Genomic DNA, 21,275 nt, shown 5'->3' on the forward strand with positions numbered 1-21,275 from the left:
CCCTGATTAATATTAATGCAAAACTCCTCAACAAAATGCTAGTGAACTGAGTTAAACAACACATTTAAAAGATATTTCATTATGGCCACATGGGATTGATCACAGCAATGTAGGGATGGTTCTACATACACAAATCAATGTGATATATAATATCAATACAATGATAGCAGGATCCCATTAGATAAATTTAACAAAGATATTGAAATAATTAAAAAGAATGAAGCAAAAGCTGACATACTGAAGAATCCACCGGAGTCTCTTGATAGCAGAATTAATCAAGCAGAAGTGAGCATTAGTGAGCCTGAAGAAAGGCTATTTGAAAATATATAGTCAGAAGAGAAAAAAGAAAAGAGAATTAAAAATGATAAAGCATTCCTATAAGATACAGAAAATAGCCTCAAAAGGGCAAATCTAAGATTTATTGGCCTTAAAGGGGCTTAAAACCCCTAGAGTGAGGAGAAAGTTTATTCAAAGGGATAATAACAGAAAACTTCCCAAACCTAGAGAAATATACCAATACTCATGTACAAGAAGGATATAGAACACCAAGCAGATTTAACCCAAAGAAGACTATCTCAAGACATTTAATAATCAAACTCCCAAAGGTCAAGAATAAAGAAAGGATCCTAAAAGCAGCAAGAGAAAAGAAACGAATAACACAATGGTGCTCCTATATGTCTGGCAGCAGACTTCTCAGTGGAAACCTCACAGGCCAGAAGAGAGTGGCATGACATAAAGGGCTGAAGGAAAAAATCTTTCATCATGGGATAGTATATCCAGTGAAAATATCCTTCAGACATGATGCAGAAATAAAAACTTCCTCAGACAAAAGCTAACAGATTTCAGCAACACCTGTCCTACAAGAAGTGCTAAAGGGAGTTCTTCAGTGTGAAAGAAAAGGATGTTAATGAGCATGAAGAAATTATCTGAAGGTAAGAAACTTACTAGTAAGTACACAGAAAAACACAGAATATGATACCATTGTAATTGTGATATGAGTATATCTTCAGTAGAAAGACAAAACAATGAACCTATCACAAATTACAACCACAGCAACTTTTCAAGACAAGCAATACAATAAGATATAAATAGAAATAACAAAAAGTCAAAAAACTAAAACTAGAGCTACCTTATGATCCAGCAATACCACTGCTACGCATATACTTAAAAAAAAGGAAATTAGTATATCAAAGAGGTATCCGGACTCTCATGTTTATTGCAGCGCCATTCACAATAGCCAAGATTTGGAAGCAACCTAAGTGCCCATCAACAAATTAATGAATAAAGAAAATGTGGTACTTAAATACAGTGGAATACCACTCAGCCATAAAAAAAAAAATAAGATCCTATCATCTGCAACAACATCAATGGAATTGAATGTCACTATGTTAAGTGAAATAAGCCAAGCACAGAAAGAAAAACTTCACATGTTCTAATTTAACTGTGGGAGCTAAAAATTAAAACAATGGAATGCACGGAGACAGAGAGTGGAACGATGGTTACCAGAGGCTAGCAAACACACTGGGTTGGGTGGAAGAGGGAATGGTTAATGAGCACAAAAAAATAGATAGAATAAATAAGATCTAGTATGTGATAGCACAACAGAGTGATTATAGCTAACAGTAACTTATTGTATATTTTAAAATAACTAAAAGATTAGAATTGGATTGTGCTTAAGGTATAATGGATACCCACCTCATTCAGTCCGATGTGGTTATTATGCTTGAGGTAATGGATACACGCTTGAGGTAATGGATACATAATTACCATTATGTATCCACTAAAGGATAAATGCTTGAGGTAATGGATACATACCTCATTTAGTCGGATGTGGTTATGCATTGCAGGTCTGTATCAAAATATCTCATGTGCCCCATATATACAGCTACTTTAGATGCCCACAAAATTAAAAATAAAAAATGTATTAAATTTTAAAAATAAATGAATAAAAGAATCAGTAAAAAAAGAAAAAGATTATCTATACATGCTGCAATTCTGTGAAGATTAATTGAGTCCCTTTCCAGCTGTGATATACACTAAAAATTCCACTAACAGGACAAATACGCTTTTATACTTACAATATCTGTTGTTAGTGCAGCAAAGGGATGAAAATGATCAAAATAAACATCATCATGTTTTACTGAACATATATGCTTCTCTAAATCATTGTATCTCTCTCCACAGAGCACTAGATATGAAAAGCAAGAATATCCAAATTAATGGACATATAATTATTAGAATATGGATAACTTTGTAATTAAATACAAAAATCCCCATAAAAAGCTTCATAGTAAAATATAAGAATATATAGTAAAACATAAAAAAAATAAGCTTACCAAGTCTAACTTCATATGATTGATTTTTATATGAATTGTCTTGGAGAAAGTTGAGACATTTGTCAGCCTGTTTTTCAGAAATAAATTTCTCTTCGATAATCTTGTCTGCCTGTTTCCAGTACTGTTTTACTGATTGCAGCCACCTTAGAGAATAAACATGCATATAATTTAAATAAAATATAGAAGTGTTTATCAAGAACTTGGATATTTTAAACAAAGAAAATTTCACAAGTTTAAAAATTTAGTGCATGCACTCTCAATTTAAACCACCTGAGTTTACTTCAGAGCTGTGGACTTTGGGCAAATTCCTCAGCTTCTCTTTGCCTCCATTTCTCCATCATAACATGGAAGATAATGAAAGTATCTTTCTCATAAGGGTGTGGTATGGCTTGAATGAGTTAATATACCTGCCACATAGAAAGCACTATGTGTTTGTTACCAGTGTTGCTGTTACTATCATTGTTGCTGTTACTAGGAAAAATCAAGTCTGGTAACAAAACAATACTTGATGTTCGTATAATGCTTTGTTGTTCTTATGATTGTCATCTGCAAGGTCAATGACTGTGTCCCACTTATTTCCATTTTAGCTTTAATTATTGGATAAGGACAAAGAAAGGGGGATACAATTCTCTCTCTTACTTCAGATGACGTGTATTTGAAAATTTTTAGAAATTTTCCTACACAATTTCAGATCTGGCTACGGGAGACCTTGATTTTCTTTGGAGAAGATGTTTTCCTTCTCTAACTTCCAGGAAATATATCTTCAAAAAAATTTTAGAAAGCCAGACATGGTAATGTGCACCTGTGGTCCCAGCTACTCAGGAGGCTGAGGTGGGAGGATTCCTTCAGCCCAGGAGTTTAAGGCCAGCCTGGGCAACAAAGAGAGATCCCTGACATTTCAAAGATTGGGTAATAAATTTATTTGATAGTTATTATAGAAAAAACCTTAAAGACTTCAGACCATATAGACAGTATATAATTTAACCACTGAATATATAACAACCACTCTTTTTACCTATACCTACTTGGTGAGAAGATTTGGGTTATTTATGGTAGCTGAAAGAACCAAAAAAGGACATCGAATAATGACAAGGAGGAGCTCCCAAAATTTTGCTCCAACTTCTCTGCCAAGATAATGGACCTAGTAAAGTAAAAAAAATCAGTTGAAAAGTTGATGTCAACATGGTGAATGAAGAATAGAAGCATAAAATCATCATGCATATTTTTCCAGTTTCCTATAAATGACCTAACCTACATAAAGTGAATGGTGATAAATTCAGACAATAGACATTATGACACTTAACTCTCTCCAATCTCCATATCTAAACTGTTATTAATTCCTACAGATTCCAATTTCAAATATCTATTTTGAAGCTATGTTTTTCTCTCCATTTTTTGTTGTCATTGAAGCCACCATCACCTGGCTTTCTACAATAGCCTTCTGATTTTTCTCTTAGCTTCCACTCTTTCTCTATACTTTCTTCACATCATAGCTCTAATGGTATTATTAAACAAAAATCAAATTAGGCTACATACCTAATTAAATCCCTACACTGTCCTCCCAATGCATTTACAGCAAACTACAAGCTGCTTAAATGGAAGTGTAACTTCCTGCATGATCTTGCTTCTTTCCACATTTCCAACCCCATCTCAGGCCACTTTCCCCGCCATGCACTCTGCTCCCAACGTACTGGCCTTCTTTTCATACCCTGAACATACGTGTTCCGCCTGAGGGCCTTCACATATAAGACCCTGCTACTTAAAATCCTCATCCACCTCTTAGCTGACCATTCCTGCTTATCCCTGCAAAGCCCAGGTGAAGGTCATTGCCTCAGAAACACCTTCCCTGAGTACCTGCTCCAAAGTTGTTGTTCTTACTTCCCATTTTGCTATTATCTTGGTGAAAACTGACTGATGTTTTTTCTTCAGAGTTTGTATCACAATATTCACTTATATTTTCATTGGTACATTTACTTATTTAATTGCTCTTCCCTTCACTAAACCACAAGGTCAGTACTGGCAATCAGAGAGAAAGCACAGTGTCTAGCACAGAGTAGGTACTCAATTAATATCTGTTGAATGAATGAATCAATTTTTCTTTGATTAAATAATCAAATTAAGACTTAGAGAGGAGGTCCAAATTTTGGTCTTAATTAAACAGAACACATCGTGACAGTTGGGTCTCAGCTGGAAAGACTTACTAACCAAGCCTAGTAATAAATATATAAAGAAGAATATTTTCAAATCCCTTCTGACTTTGATCTAGTCAGATAATCGCCCACTTTACCAAATGCTAACCTTATATTTTGTATCGGCAGGCAATTTCTCTGAACTTTCTAGAATAAATAATTTTTAAAGCCTTCTTACAATCAAGTTTTGTGCACGTATAAATCAGAAAACCAAAGTTACCCACATTTTGTTTTCTGTTTTGAGATGGAGTTTCGCTATTGTTGCCCAGGCTGAAGTGCGGTGGTATGATCTTGGCTCACTGCAACCTCCGCCTCCCGGGTTCAAGTGATTTTCCTGCCCCAGTCTCCCGAATAGCTGAGATTACAGGCGCATGCCACCATGCCTGGATAATTTTTGTATCTGTAGTAGAGATGGGGTTTCACCATATTGGTCAGGCTGGTCTCGAACTCCTGACCTCAGGTGATCCACCCGCCTCAGCCTCCCAAAGTACTGGGTTTACAGGCATGAGCCACCGTGCCCGGCCTCATTACCCAAGTTTTAACATTATTGTGCTTAGGCATTTTGAGACGAGACCACAATCCAAAGTTCTAGATCATGAAGATCAAGGGTTTTGTTTTGTTTTCCCTTAAAATGGGAATGTTCAAAGTCAGCAACACACAATACAGCCTGACGCATAAAAGGAAATAGACTACTTTCAGGACAAAGAAAGCAGAATGACAGCATGTCTACCAACTCTCAACTTCACACAAAAAAGGGGTAGATTCACTACATGGGTTTATCACCTAGTTTTCCTTTAAGTTGAAAATTCCTTGAAGAAACAAAATACAAAGCTTGAATTCTATTTACAGTTCTTTCCATTCATTTTGATAATAACACAGCTATGTCCTTCCAGATCTACACCATTTGCCACCTTGCTCTCTGGCCAATGAGTCTGACCTTGGGAACTGGCTCACCCAGCCTCCTTAGCTCTCTAGCTTCTACTGGGTTTGGCCAGTGGGAAGCCTAGGCAAGAAATGGGAAGGAGAGAAGACAGTGAGGTCAAGGTCTTTATTCTCTTGCTCTCTCTCCCTAAGAGGTCAACCTTGGCCAGCTGCATTTCTTCACCAAGGTCACTGTTCTTCTCAAAGAGACATATCTATAGAATCTCTCTTCTGTTAAGGTTCATACTGCTTCCTCCTCCCTTCATCCTTACAGGGTTGAAAGGCTTGCATTATTCTGGATTACTGCACTTACCTTGTGGTTTCCCTTGTACAAACCTTTGTAAACAGCCCCTTAGTAAAAACACTTTTCTAAAAATTATACTAATGTGAATATGCTGTTTTCCATTGGTACCCTGGCTGATGTGCAACTTAGATAACTATCATCATTGAAAAAGCCCCATATTCTTTAAATTACAAATTATAGTGTGTATGCAGACTAGAACATCAACCAGAGAACTAACACCAAACCTACCTCATCAAATATAACATATCTGATCCTTTCCACCCATTTTTGGCGATGAGGAGCAAGCAGCAGGATTTCAAAACATTCCGGCACTGTAATAAGTACCTACAAATATGAATGATTAGTGTAGCTAACTTTATGGAGCATTAATTTTATATCAGTCATAGTAATAGGAACCTAGAAAATATGCTGCTGCTGATAGCAGTTTCATCAAGATAACATTGCATCTTTGACGTTTTTCATTTAAATCTTTACATTTATGAACATTTGGATTAATGAAAATGAAAAAAAGCTTCTACTCTGTAATGACTGTTTTACATTTTGTTTAGTCTTAAATGTCTACTTTGTGAATTCAATAAGGGAGACAATCTATCTTAATCTATGATTTACCTATCGACGGGTCCACTATCAACACACAACCTTTTTGAGACAAGGTTTTATTATGAGGATCCATAAATATCATTCACAAGAACTAGCAATTTTGAATGGAAAGAAAAGGTTGGGTAGTCATTTAGTAATGCATTGGGTTTATCAAATCTACTTGAATCCCTTTCTAAGTTATAATGAAATATCATAATCTTCTATTTGAAATTTCAGATCATAATGTAAGTATAAATATTGTTCACAAGACCTAGCAATTTTGGATGGAAAGACAAGGTTGGATAGTCATTTAGTAATACATTGGGTTTGTCAAATCTACTTGACTCCCTTTCTAAGTTATAATGAAATATCATAACTTTTGATTTGAAATTTCAGCTCACAATGTGAGTATCCTTAGAGATGGTGAGCCTAGTTCTTACTTTTTAGAGTAGAACAACCTTAAATTTTCCTTAGAGCTATTTCATTTTCTTTGTGAATTCAATGAAATGATTTCTATAAGTGCTTGTGTTTTGCAGATTCCCAGCAAAACAGTTATATAAGTACTGCTCTATAATTTGCTAATAAACTCATTAATTAATATGTCATACCTGACAGTTTAGTACATTGTGACCATAGTCTCTTGTAAAAGCACCACATAGAGTTCTGCCAGCAGGCAACGTTTTAGTAAAACGATTCTCAACAGTTGCAGCCACTTGACCAACAAGGGACTGATTGACAAGAAAAAAAAAACCATTAGTCACTTAGTAGAGAACAGACATATAAAACCTTGAGGACAACAGAATCCATACACATACACACACACACACACACACACACACACACACACACATACACACACGTGCATACACACACACACAGTTCAATGAAAATGAAATAAAGAAGTAGGGAAAAATACAGATGGTAATGAAATTATTTGATACCACTGAGTATTCTCTTGGATCCTCCTTGATTTTACACACACACACACACACACACACACACACACACACAGAGAGAGAGAGAGATAGACAGACAGATAGACGAATATTACATATCGTGTATATGGTGACAATGGGCAAATGAATGACTTTCTATTGAATGTCTGGTTCATGATTCCAGGTAAACCACCATTGCTCTGCCTGGGATCCTCCTAGTGCTCTCTCTGCCTGTGTTTCTCAGGATCCTTTCTTATTTAAGCCCCTGCAACTTGCTGCCTGAAAGAGGCAAAGAGCCCATGTGGCTTTCTCTTAAAATTTTCAGCCCCCGGGATTCCCCTTATATTGTTTTGAGCTTAACTACAATTATATAAAAAGATGTTTGGTGTCTCTTATCCAGCATTTCAGGTATTTCACACAAAGAGATTTTTCTGTTGACCTATATGGCCATATTGCTGGAAATGGAAGTCATATATACCCAGCAGTGTTTTTTAATTGAAACAATATTAATTAAAAACAAAACATAAATCTTCATAATTATAATCATAGCATACCACTCCAAGGGAGGAAGAGAAAATAAAAAAGGAAAGGGGAGAGAGAAAGAAAGTAAGGGAAAAAACTTAAAATGTAAATTTTTTAAAAATTAATCCTTAAAAATACTATATAGTCATCATTTTTATATTCTTGATAGTGAAATATTTTCTAAAAATAAGTATAATTGCAGTAACTATAAATGAAAATATTAATATATGAGATGAAATGAAAATATCAAAAATAGATTCTTGGCTGGGCACAGTGGCTCACGCCTGTAATCCCAACACTTCAGGAGGCCGAGGTGGGTGGATCACCTGAGGTCAGGAGTTCGAGACCAGCCTGGCCAACATGGTGAAACCCCACCTCTACTAAAAATTCAAAAATTAGCCAGGCATGGCAGCGCACACCTATGATCCCAGCTACTCAGGAGGCTGAGGCAGGAGAATCACTTGAACACGGGAGGTGGAGGTTGCAGTGAGCCAAGATTGCACCACTGCACTCCAGCCTGGGTGACAGAGCAAGACTCTGTCTCAAAAATAATTTAAAATAAAATAATAAAATAAAATAAGTGAATTAGATCTAGCATGTGACCGTGTGCATTCTTTTTAAAGGGGATGTTCAGGAACAAAAGAAAGAATGAAAGTCACTCAAGCACTACCTTTGCAGGTGCAATGTACACGACCACCCCATCATCACTCTCCCTCAGCACTTTCTCCATGCAGTAGTAGGAAGCATAGGTTTTGCCTGCTGACACTGGGGCAACAATCACTGCTGACTCATTCTTATCCACCACATCGAGGAGTTCTCGCTGCAGGGTACAAAGCACCATTCGTGTCAAGAAAGTGAACAGCATGTTACCAAAACACAGACAGTATCCTTTGTACCTTCTGTCTCCTGTGCCTGTATTATGCTACCTTTGGGGGAACTCCCTGAACCCCTGAAGATTAGGTCTAGTGAACACTCAAAGGATTCAGGAAAATGCCTGGATTACTCATGCCATTCCCTCAGAAAAGAAATTTTGTTTTACATTTTGGCCTAGAGAGAGGGTTTCATTTCTGCAAAATAGAAAGTGAGACTGAGTAAAACATATTTTTCCATTAGAAAACACTTTTTCCAATTGTCATTGAGTAAGTACAGAAAGAGGTTTCCAAAACTGAGTTGTAAGAACTAGTAATGCCACATTAGCATGCCTTCACATACAAACAGGTATCAGTGTAACTTCCACCGATGGTGAAAATAAACAGGCCAAGAAGGGGAAGAAGTGAATGATTTCTTATACTCTAGTTACATTCTCCAGGCACAGTAGAGGAAAGACATTAAACAAGATTAAGAAGTTTATGCAAAATTTAACATGTAGAGACACAGTAATGAAAAGTTCTGAAGTCACACTGATTAGAAAAGTACAATGTTTGTTGTCATTACCTGCCATGCATTGGGAATAAAATCCCGGACCCTGGGATCCGGATCTTTTCTTTCATCTCGTATCAAGTAATGGCCCATGTATTGGAGTTGAAACCGAGCTGGTCCAATGTCAATCGAATATTTCTTCTTATTTTTGTCATCTCCTATCTGTTATTTTAATATATCATTTGAAATCAACTTAAACTTCAAAATTGAATAAACATTTATTAAATATCCAGTGAACACATTCTATGCACAAGGCATTTTTACTACGCTTTTTTTTTTTGAGACAGGGTCTCGCTCTGTCACCCAGGCTGGAGTGCAGTGACGCCATCATAGCTCACTGCAGCCTTGAACTCCTGAGAGCAAGTGATCCTCCTACCTCAGCCCCACCACTCCCTATCCCATCCCCTGGCTGAGTAGCTGGGACTACAGGCAGATGCTATCAACTGTGGCTAATATTGTGGGGGTGTGTGTGTGTGTGTGTGTGTGTTGTAGAGACAGGGTGTTGCCATGTTACCCAGGCTGGTCTTGAACTCCTGGGCTCAAGTGATCTGCTCACCTTGACCTTCCAAAGTGCTGAGATTACAGGCGTGAGCTACCATGCCTGGCCTACTATGCTTTGAAATCGTGTAATATTTAAGTAAGAAGAATTTTCCTGCCTAAAATATTATTCTTGGGAAAAGTAAAATAGCAGATATTAACGTTAAAAAAAGTTCACCCTGGAATCGGAACCTGGAACCTTGTTAAAGATCATTCTTCAATCTCACTACATTACAGTTTTTAGATTGTGCTAGAATTAAGTATAGGATTCATTCCTGTTACCAAGAGGGTTTAAAGTGGCATCTGGATATCATCTAGTATTTAATTTCTGTTTTCAGGAAGCATCTGTACAAATTTTCTAATTTTTATTTACTTCAAAGTTTGGCAGCTAGGTTATTAATAAGTAATCTCAAATCTATTATTTTATACACTAGAATCAGAGTAAACATAGTCAATTGATAACTTTATATATGAGATACTTTATTAGACCTATTAGTTATTCTTCTGTATTAAAATTGAGTAAAAATTTAAAGTATAAGAAATTCTAGTTCTCTTACCAGAGTTGGATCCAAAGAGTTTGCCAAATCATTAAAGCCTAAATATTTAAGGCATTTAGCTATATATTGATGATGTTCTGCTTCCAAAATTTCCGAGTATCTCTCCAGGAGTGAATGAATCCTTTTCATCATTTGAACAGCTATACTTAAATCTTTTGAAATTTTGCCTTGTTAAAGAAACAATAAAATTGTTATAAGGAACATCAGAAATAACTGCTTGATCACTCATTACAATCTTTGAGTTAATCAATTAACCTCATTTGATTAAACCTCACTATTTTACTTGACTTTAAAGGAGATTTTAGAGCATTAAAAACCAAAACTCATGATTAAATTAAATTAAAACTCCATCTACCCACATTTAATTATCATCTTAAGTAACTTAGACATAGCTGAGTAAGTATAGGCAAAAAAGAAAAGAAACAAACTTTGTGAATTATAGCAGAAATATGAACCATTTAAACTGAGCTCTGTATACATTTCCAGAGAAAAATAACATCATAACCCACATATTATTTGTGTGTCTTCTACTCTTGTTCATAAGAAAAAGTCCTATGATTTTAGATGCCTGACCAAAACATGAGCAACATTTATCAAGGCCTACTCTTGACCACACACAGTACTTGTATTTATGAAACCATCAGCGGAACCCTTCAATTATTGAGGGCTAAGATAGAACCTCACTGCATCCCAATCATTCTATCCAGACTCTCCTAAGCCCTTCTATTACCTCCTGTTCACTTATAGCCTCTTTATCTCTATCCCACTACTAACCATTCCATATAAAGTCATATAAAGTCTTTATCCTCTTTCCTCTTTGTTAAGAAATATCCTCTTTCTTGACAAATACTACCGAGCAACTGCTTATGCAGACCACCAATGTATGCTTTAAGGAAGTACAAATGAAATTTAAGACAGAGTTGTCACATCGAGGAATCTTCAATCTAATTGGAGAACAAGGGATTAGTGTTGAAACAGATCAGTAAAACATCTAAGTGATTTACAATTCAGGGTCCAAATGGAGTGATAGAAGCAGCGTTATGTGAGCAGAAGTTGGGAGGATTCCACAAGAGGATGGCCTTGAAGGACACACAGAATTTAGGCCAATAGAGACAAGCAGAAGAACATCTGTAGCAGGAACTGCTATTACCTCCGCAACATCCATTCTCACCCAGTGCTTTCTTATAAATCCCCATACTAATGGATACCGCAACATGTCCAGTTCAAAGTTCACATTTTCTAATCTCTCTGTGGTTTGGTGCGGTTTTGTTACTAAGTTTGGCCATTGAGAAGTAAACAAAAATTGGTGGAACTTCTGGGATTAAACCTCCTTCCATAGAAGAAATACAGCATGAATGTACAAATTTGCCCTTTTTTCTTCTTCCTATTTTGTTTTGGAATACAGTTATCATGGCTGTAGCATCAGCCGCCAACTGCATTCATGACATAACTTTAAGAATACAACTCATGCACTAAGAACGGTATGATATGATGATAGCAGAGCCTAAGTTCCCAGTGACACTGAACTGCCTATCTCTGGACTTCTTTTGCATGAAAGAGAAATAAACTGTCTTTTTTAAGCCATTGTTAATTCCTATCTCTGTTAATAGCTAATGGCAATTCCTATCTGATATGGCATCATGGATAAGTAAAAACACATATGCTAAAGCTTAGAGATGAAAATGAGCATGGTCTCTGACAGCCCACTGAGGTACTGGCTTTGCTGGGAAGTAGAATAGACACATGAGCATGACTACAGAGTCACGTGGCCACACATGAAAAGGATCTGAGTAGGACATACTCAAGACAGGGTGATCAACCACAACAACTTGAGGAGGAACTGTCAGCTTGGTCTAGCATCAAAATCACATATCTTGGGCTGGGCACAGTGGCTCACACCTGTAATCCTAGCACTTTGGGACCCCCTGGTGGACAGATCACCTGAGGTGAGGAGATCGAGACCAGCCTGGCCAACATGGCAAAACCCCGTCTCTACTAAAACTACAAAAATTAGCCAGGCATGGTGGCAGTCACCTGTAATCTCAGCTACTTGGGAGGCTAAGGCAGGAGAATCACCTGAAGCTTGAACCCAGGAGGTGGAGGTTGCAGTGAGCTGAGATCACTCCACTGCACTCCAGACTGGGTGACAGTGAGACTTCATCCCAAAAAAAGAAAAAAAAAATCACATATCTCTACTCAGTTTTTTCTGATTCTTTCCCTTAGTTGGCTCTTCCACAAGTCAATCTTCAGGAAACTAAGTAATAAAAGCACACACTACAAGCCATATGAAGACGTAATACCTGAAAATAGTATGCACACATCATTTCTGCTACATATTTCACCAAAATCATTCTCTGCTGCCAGTTGGAGACATTGATACAGGAGAGCACAGGGAGCCACAGAAATCTGAGGGAGCACTTAGAATGCTAGGCAGGCAGGGCCCATTCCAACCCAGTTCCCTCCCTGCCAGCCCACAGTATGGAAATGGTTGTGTACCATTACCTAGGATTGCAGGTGCTACTGGGCATCTATTCCCCCATAGCTATGGCTCTCAAGGAATTCTGGTAACCATTCACTCCCCTGCTCTTGTCAAGAACTAGGAAAGGGCTGAGATTTTATCCTATTTACAAGCCAGAAATTTAGTCTTTCATAGTCTCATGGTTGCTGGCAAAAGACATGAGACTCCTGGGTCAGAGACAAAAGGCTTTATTATCATGGCCCAGTTAACAATATAACCATCATGTATATGTCGGTTCCCCTTGTGCTCCATGGGGGAGATATAGAGCCCAGGTAGAAACCACACACAAAGTAGGTTGATGTCACAGCTAAGGAAATCTGCACTTAGAAAACCGAAATATTTTATAATGGGTCTCAGGCAAAACCTGCTTCTTTGCCCTAGAGGGAAATGTGATCTTTATTAACTGGACAGTAAACAAACTTGGCCTTTGCCCTAGAGAGAAACATAGTTTCTTCCTTCCAAGCCTGTTCACTATACAAACATACTTAAAAAGACAGTCTGGAAGTGAACCTGTCAATGCTTCTGCTGGCTAGGCAGGCTGAACCATGGAAAAACCGATGGAGAATCACCTCCCAACAGCAACTTCACATCTCCCTGGTGCTGACAGCTTTCCTTCTCTGATAGGCCCTGTTGCTGCTGCTGAGTCTCACCTTACTTTGCTGATCCCCTTAATTCTTTCCACACTTTTGGAAAGAGTTTTTTCTTTATACTCTCCTCATTTCTTTTTGAATGTGCCATCTTTTCCCTGTTTGGACCCTCTGTCTAACCTCTGCAATTCCACTTTCTTGTCTGCAAAATTTAATAATAACTATCTTAAAGGGTCATGTTGAGAATAAAATCAGACAATGGATTATACAAAGTTTTAGCACAACCATGCATTCAGTAAATATGTTAACATCATTAATATTTTCATCAATACTCTTTATCCATAGAGTATGGAGTCCCATACCTTCACCTCGGCAATGTTCTTTCCATGCTTTAAAGCAGACAGTTAATCCTAACATTTCAACTCCAAATTTCACTGAATTACTTGCACATGATGTCAAATAATCTTCCAATTTCCTTATTCCAGAATGTAAATTCTTCTTCATCTCCTCTTCAATAGAAAATAGCAGATCATCCATTTGCTGAGCTTTGTTCTGATCTTCTTTGAGAAATGACTTTTTCTTACTCTTTTTGGTAATTTGGTGGGGTTTGGTATTCTGCTCAACAATAAAAGGAACATATGAAACAAGTGGGAAAATTCCATTATGACATTTCACTAGTGAGAGTATTTTTTGTGCACTTACTGAAGACTCTGGCCATCATTCTACTCTTGCACAGGCAAGAATTCTTAATGTCTTTTCTTGAAGTCTGTGTGATGCAAACCTACTTAAACTTCAGTATAAATGTAAATTGCCTCTTACTGCAGAATATTTTCTAGATTTCTAAATGGTGTAAATTATTAATAAAAAAGTAAAAGTAAATGGAAGAAAACAAAGAAGAGAAAGAGTAGCCACTGAGCTTGATTGTAGGGCAGCTTCTTGGGGATTTGGAACTTAATTTATTCATTCTCCACCCCAGAAAGCATTTTGGGCCTCCCAGATCCCACTCACTCTTTGGAGATTCATATTGAAAAACACCAACGGTCTAAGCAGACATTAGTCAATGTGGGGAAAAAAACAAATCCCACTGGAAAATGGAGGAACCACACACACTTAGTGGGGTGGTAATTTTTCCCACCTCTCCCCTAACTAGATCAAACATTTAATTCCCATTTTGCTTCTATTTCAGTGTGGAGGCTGCTCCTAGGCCTCACGCTACCAACATAACAGAACTGAGCGAGCTCCCATCAGTTCCTGGCCCCACAGTTAGCGCTGCCAAAGGAGCAGAGGTGCACAGCCTGGGCCGTAGGGGCCAGCCTTGGGCACAGGGCTTGGCGAAGCAAAGGGCTCAGCTGGGTGAGGCCCTTGCACAACGGATGCAGAAGGTGGTTGCTTCAGGATGCTGTATTCACTTTGATCCTTATGCTTGAAGCCAAGCCTGGACCTTTGCCTGAGCCAGCCCCACCTGGCCACCCTCAGCCCAGAGGAGGTTAGGTCTGTGGGCTGAGGTGGAGCCTCTGCAGTTGAAAGCATGTGTTGTGTGGCTGGATGGACCCTTAAATAGCTCTAGGAGAGAGACCCAACAGCAGTGCTAAGAAGCCTACAGCATAATTAGTGATAACTATTTTCTACAATGGCTTTGAGGAGATATCCTCTCACTGATTGTAGCCTTTGCAACTTCAACCTGGTTAATGAATTGATGGACTGGCAAGGAAAAGGAAGACTCTAGATCTCTGATTAAGAATTTTCTGAAATTAGTGGGAAAGAGAAATGTTTTCATGTTTCAGATCTTTTCCTTCTGGGGCTTTTATGTTTCATTCTCCAAAAACATTCCCTTTCCTACTCCAGTTAGGGTAAGGCAGCCATGATAAGTGCCATTGGTCATCAATAGTTTGGTTTGTGCTCTTTCATGTATTTAGCATGGTTGACCTCAGGAAGGGGATTTACCAAAGCAAATAAATGTCTTTCCTTAATTCCCAACCATGAGGCCAAGAGAGAAGTACTGAACCCTAATGAAATCCCCTCTGATGAAGAATGATGGCAAAGTAGTACCTTCCCAAGCAGAACCATAAAATCTACCGTTTGTTCAGTTATAAACACTATCATTTGTGTTGCCTGATACTTTTCCACATTATCTTTTTAAATTATTTTTGAATTACAGGGATTCTAAGTTTGCAAACAAGCATGGTCTAGTGTAAAGGCAGGAAGAGAAAGAAAATAGGTATGGAAGATGCCCACCCTTTCAAGAAGACCTGGTCTTACCTTTAATATAAACAAAAGTCCAGGACAGATTAATGGCATAAATGACTGAAAAACATAGACAGTTTTCAAAATTCAGGCAAAATAATGAAGCTGATGGAAATGTTAGGCCTATTTTTACCACCTCTATGTAAAAAGATTTTCACTGTAATAAACTAATACACAAAACTTTTTTTTTTTTTTTTGAGACAGAGTCTTGCTCTATCACCCAGGCTGGAGTGCAGTGACATGATCTTGGCTCACTGCAACCTCCACCTCCTGGGTTCAAGCAATTCTCCTGCCTTAGCCTCCTGAGTAGCTGGGATTACAGGCACCTGCCACCATGCCTGGCTATTTTTTTGTATTTTTAGAGGAGATAGGGTTTCACCACGTTGGCTGGCCAGGCTGGTGTCGAACTCCTGATCTCAGGTGATCCGCCCACCTCAGCCTCCCAAAGTGCTGGGATTACAGGTGTGAGCCACTGCACCCAGCCCACAAACATTTCTTTTAACTTAAATTTGACTTTTCTAAATCCAAGCTTGTAATCCTTTGATGCTTTAAGCTTGTTATCAGATAAATCTATCTTTTCTTATTCCACAAAAGATAGAATACTAGATTTTATGTAATCTTCTTAGAATTTCTAATGGCAAGCAAGTAAAATAACTCATTTGTAAGTGATATGATTTGGGTCTGTGGCCCCACCAAATCTTATGTCGAATTGTAATCTCCAGCATTGGAAGCGGGGCCTGATGGGAGGTGACTGCATCATGGGGACGGGGTTTCTGATAAATGGTTAACATCATCCCACTTGGTGCTGTTCCCATGATAGTGAATGAGTGACTTGTGCAAGATCTGGTTGTTTAAAAATATGTAGCAGCTCCCCTACTGCAGTCATGTGAAGTGCTGGCTCCCCCTTTGTCTTCTGTCATGCTTATAAGTTCCCTGAAGGCTGAGTGTGGTGGCTCACACCTGTAATCCCAGCACTTTGGGAGGCCGAGGTGGGTAGATCACCTTGAGGTCAGCAGTTCGAGACCAGCCTGGCCAACAGGATGAAACCCTGTGTCTACTAAAAATACCAAGAATTAGCTGGGCATGGTGGTGGGCGCTTGTAATCCCAGCTACTTGGGAGGCTGAGGAAGAAGAATTGCTTGAACCTGGGAGGCGGAGGTTGCAGTGAGCCAAGAACACGTCACTGCACTCCAGCCTGGGCAACAAGAGCGAAACTCCGTCTCAAAAAAGAAAAAGAAAAAGAAAAAGAAGTTCCCTGAGGCCCAGAAGCTGATGCCACCACGGTTCCTGTACAGCCTGCAGAACTGTGAGCCAATTAAAACTTTTTTCTTTATAAATTACCCAATCTCAGGTGTATCTTTCTAGCAATGTGAGAATGGACTAAGACAGTCAGCAAACATGAGAAAGAAGAGCATGGAAGATACCTCCAGAGACAAATATGAGCCTAAAGAAAACAAAACAACATCAAAGAAAAAAATTAGGTAAAATCTACGAGATCTACCTGTAATATTTCACCACTGGCACCACTGGAATCCTCCTCTGGCCGAGTAGTTTGAGTCACAATGACTTTTGTAGAGATTGATTCTAACGATTTCCCATAAAATTGCTGATAATCCTGACTCTTTTTCAGGAAATCAAGAACATGAGGATCTCTCGATTGTTCTGAAATAGAAAGACTTAAAATGTAAACATGTATTTTAAAATATTGCTACATATATGTGCTACCCACACATTATTTTTTTAACTCCAGAATAATAATTCAGTATTTGCCAATGAGGTCAGACTACCATATGCTGACAAAATAATTCCCTATATTATTTGAAGAAGAGAGAGGATGAAGCTCTGCTAATGTCCGGGTCCAAGCACCCGGAAATTGCCCCTGTCATTTGGCAGGAGAAGAGGAGAAGAGGAAGGTTGGGGGCAGTCTAATAGCACATTCACCTACTACAGGGGTCTACAAACTAGGTCCACATGATCAAATCTGATGAGTACATTTTTTAAAATTGGTTACACTCTAAATGATTATATTAGTACCTACATCATGCTCTCAATTTTGGTCTCTTGGTTTGCAAAGCCTAAAATATTTATTACTTAGACCTTTCAGAAAAAGTTTGTTGACCCCGGACCTAAAACATTCTATTTGCACTCCTAAAAAGGAAAACCTCTACTTCTGGTCACAGTCAAATATTTAGGAGCTTACAGCTGACAGATGCTGATACCAATTATCTTACACCATGCAAAAATTCAAATGACACAGAAAATTCCCAGGAAGCAAGGTTAGACTCACTTGAGACCTAGGAACACTCTTTACAAACATAAAAGATATAAATAAGCTAGTGTTTTGTTGGTTTGGATGTTGTTGCTTTTTCCGTGTCTGTGTATGTGATCACAAATCAAACCACTCTGGAAACACATAAATAGCTTCTTCCTATATGCAATTGGCATACTTACTTATTTCTAGATCATTCTGAAAAGTTTTACTAGTTCTGAAAAGGGTGGAAATAAACATGGGATTGGAGAAAGACACTAAAAGAATAAACCAGGAAAAAAAGATCTATGAATTCCTTTCCTTAGGACCCATTTTTAATTGTTTCATGGGCTTTACTTTTTGCAGATTCAACCCCTCCTCATTACTGAGTTTTCATGGGCACAATTATACTGGTACTTGGCAGCATGCAATCAACTAGACAATAGTTTAGCAGGAAAAGAGCTAAAATTTTAGGAAGACTATGGCTGTATCAGCATATTTACTTCAAGGCATAGACAGATTCCTAAAACCATCAACTATCTTTCCCACTTAAACAGCATCTGATATTTTCATGACAATACCATGCATATATACATCCTTAAAAGATTAATAAATCTCTATTTGAATTAACAGATACATCTGCATGCATACGTACATACGCACACCAGATGATATAATGAGATTTTTTTCAGACAGCATGCTTCCTACTGTGCCTCTTCAATTGATATATATATAGTGTGTGTGTGTATATATAGAGAGTATATATTGTATATAGAGATCTCACTCAAAATATAATATATATTATATACAATAGATCTCATTCAAAATATAATGTGTTTACAATGTAATGTCTTTTCACTGTTAATAAAAAGAGCAGCAAAGGCAATTCATATAAGCTCTATTTTATCGTGGTTACAGAGCTCACCATCAACGTGACATTTGCTCCTGTCATAGTCGTCACTAAGGAGTCTTTGAGCATGCCAGTGCAGAAGTTCATCAGATGTCTTTTGTTTAAACAGTGAAGGAACAACCGGATCATCACTGTAAAAATAAATAAATAATTTTTTTTAATTTTAAATTTTAAGCACGAACTTTTCAAATTTTAGCACAAACTTCAGGCCATGATAATATAGAAATCGTACAACCTCTTCTTCTATTTGTGTGATATAATATGGGTCATAAAACCTCAGAGACATAAAAACCCTGAATTTCTGCCATTCCTACGACAGTCACATCCACATCAACAACAATGTAGTAAACTTTATAGCTGGAGTAATTTTATTATACGTTCAAAATAATATGGATTTTTATATAATAATGTTCAAATAATACTGACATACTAGATGTTACAATCACTTAAATGTATTATAGTCACATTATATAGAATATGCCACATCCTGATATATTACATAGACATTTTGATGAGTCATTCACTTCACTAGTATTTTCGAGTTAACGGCACTAAATCAGGTACTTCATTAACTCTATACCTCTTTAGAATAGGCAAATCCTTCATCATATCTCCAACAAACTCATCAATTACAGCAGATGTCATTGGAATAAAACCCGCACTAGGCATCTTTTCCAAGGAGATTTCTGAAAACAAATATAAATTTAAGATGAGAGGAAAGTTGTAACTATCCTATATGAATTTTGAACATTATATTTAAAATTTCAAATGCAGAATATTTTACATAAATTTTATTAACGTTTACCAAGTTAGAGCTTCCAAATGAGATATTCCTCAAAGCAAACATGTTGTAGCAAGCCAGGATATTAAAAATTAGTATATAACCATTTACATATGTATGGAGATGGTAGCAGATCACTAGACAGACAAACATGTAGATTTTCCATTTCCAAGTACTTATTCCTTATTATGTCACAGTACGAATAATGTGTCACAGGATAGTAATAACAGCACTTGAAAAAAGAAGCACCACTCAGAGTTCACCTACATAAAAGCCTCCATGAAAATTAAATCACAAAAATAGGAAAAAATTAATAATAAAAGTATTTTATTTATCACCAAATACTTTTTGGAGCCTTCTGTAATTTTTATTTTCACAGTTCCTATATATGGCTTACATGCTGAATATAATAGACTAGAGAATTTTTAAATTTAGCTTTGTTCAAAACTGTAGATGAAAAAATATAATCTTTCTCCTCACTCATTCCTAAATTCTGGACAATATCCTTCTGCCAATGCATCCACAATTCCCATCTGCATTCCTCTTGCATCTCTCACTTTCCTTTGGGACTATTTCCTCCTTCCTGAATTGTATCATATACAAATATTTTTAATGAGGATATGATGCTAGTTAACTCAGTTCTTGTGCATCTGAAAATATCTGTATTATTTCCTCATTCATAAGTTGTACTTATGCTAGTTACACTATCCCCCAACAACCATTATTTTGTTTCATTACTTAAAAGATATTATTTCATTACCATCTTGCTTTTATTGTAATTGTGGAGAAGTCTGCTAGCAATTTAACTTTTATGTCTTTGTAGGTAACTTCTCTTTCTCAATCTTAAGAGAACTTTGTTTGTGGTATGCTGCGGTTGCACTATAATGTATCTAGTGGTGTGTGTTTGTGTGTGTGTTGTGTGTGCATAGATGCGTGTGTATATGTGTATATCGTATATGAGACTCATTTCTGCATCCTAACTCCAGGTATTTGTGTCTTTCATTAAATTAGAAAAAAATTATTTTCAGTCATTATCTATGGATATTTCTTCCTCTGATGTCTCTATCCTCTGCTTCTGAAACTCCAATTGGACATGTGATTGACCTAAGGTATCCAAAGGCTTAGAGAGATGGGAAGGTTAGAGTGACTTATTATGTAAGATCTGCTCACTCACCCCATGAGGGTGCAGAGGTCACACCTTCCACAACAACTATGAGAAATAAAATTGTAAGGGGAACCCCAGAATTCTGGAACAGCTCCATAGTTACTCTACTGTGTAAGTCAGAAATTGCCGTGGGAACTGCTACCAGCAAACTTGGATCCCTAAATGCAACAGGGATAATTCAATCCTGGGGTGGCAGGGGCCAAGTGGCAGCACTTAATCACTAAAGATAAGGTAGTTATGGTTACCATAATGGACGGCAAAGTCAAAGCAGTAATCTGAATAGTCTGATTCACAGAAACCTACGGCATTGGCTAGCTGGCCATAGTGTTCCTAGAAAAAAACAAAAGATGGGCATTCCACTAAATTCTAAATTGATCTGTATAAAAGGAAGAGTTCTAAGGTAAGTGAACAGATGCCTAACTTAAATCACCAGTCATGGCTCCTTAACCAGTTCCTAAACTTAAGCCCTGTTACAGACCCAGAACCCCTTGACTGGAGAGAAGGCTAAATCCCTTTGAAGAAG

At 37.5% G+C, this 21,275-nt stretch overlaps 1 protein-coding gene across 3 annotated transcripts in view; it reads right to left on the minus strand.

Annotated features, from left to right (window-relative positions):
• DDX60L (DExD/H-box 60 like) overlaps positions 1-21,275 on the minus strand; it is a 116,237-nt gene that overhangs the window by 57,389 nt on the left and 37,573 nt on the right. For all 3 annotated transcript variants that reach the window (XM_003257946.4, XM_012507967.2, XM_012507968.2), the window contains exons 11-22: positions 19,387-19,492; positions 18,822-18,937; positions 17,150-17,310; positions 13,767-14,019; positions 10,300-10,466; positions 9,221-9,367; positions 8,457-8,606; positions 6,938-7,057; positions 5,979-6,074; positions 3,362-3,477; positions 2,337-2,479; positions 2,079-2,188 (exon numbers count right to left, since the gene is read on the minus strand). In XM_003257946.4, coding sequence (XP_003257994.2) covers positions 2,079-2,188; positions 2,337-2,479; positions 3,362-3,477; positions 5,979-6,074; positions 6,938-7,057; positions 8,457-8,606; positions 9,221-9,367; positions 10,300-10,466; positions 13,767-14,019; positions 17,150-17,310; positions 18,822-18,937; positions 19,387-19,492 — 1,685 coding nt within the window. The remainder of the gene's footprint in view (positions 1-2,078; positions 2,189-2,336; positions 2,480-3,361; positions 3,478-5,978; positions 6,075-6,937; positions 7,058-8,456; positions 8,607-9,220; positions 9,368-10,299; positions 10,467-13,766; positions 14,020-17,149; positions 17,311-18,821; positions 18,938-19,386; positions 19,493-21,275) is intronic.

Source organism: Nomascus leucogenys, chromosome 7b, assembly GCF_006542625.1.
Source record: "Nomascus leucogenys isolate Asia chromosome 7b, Asia_NLE_v1, whole genome shotgun sequence".
In the NCBI taxonomy this organism is placed as follows: domain Eukaryota; kingdom Metazoa; phylum Chordata; class Mammalia; order Primates; family Hylobatidae; genus Nomascus; species Nomascus leucogenys.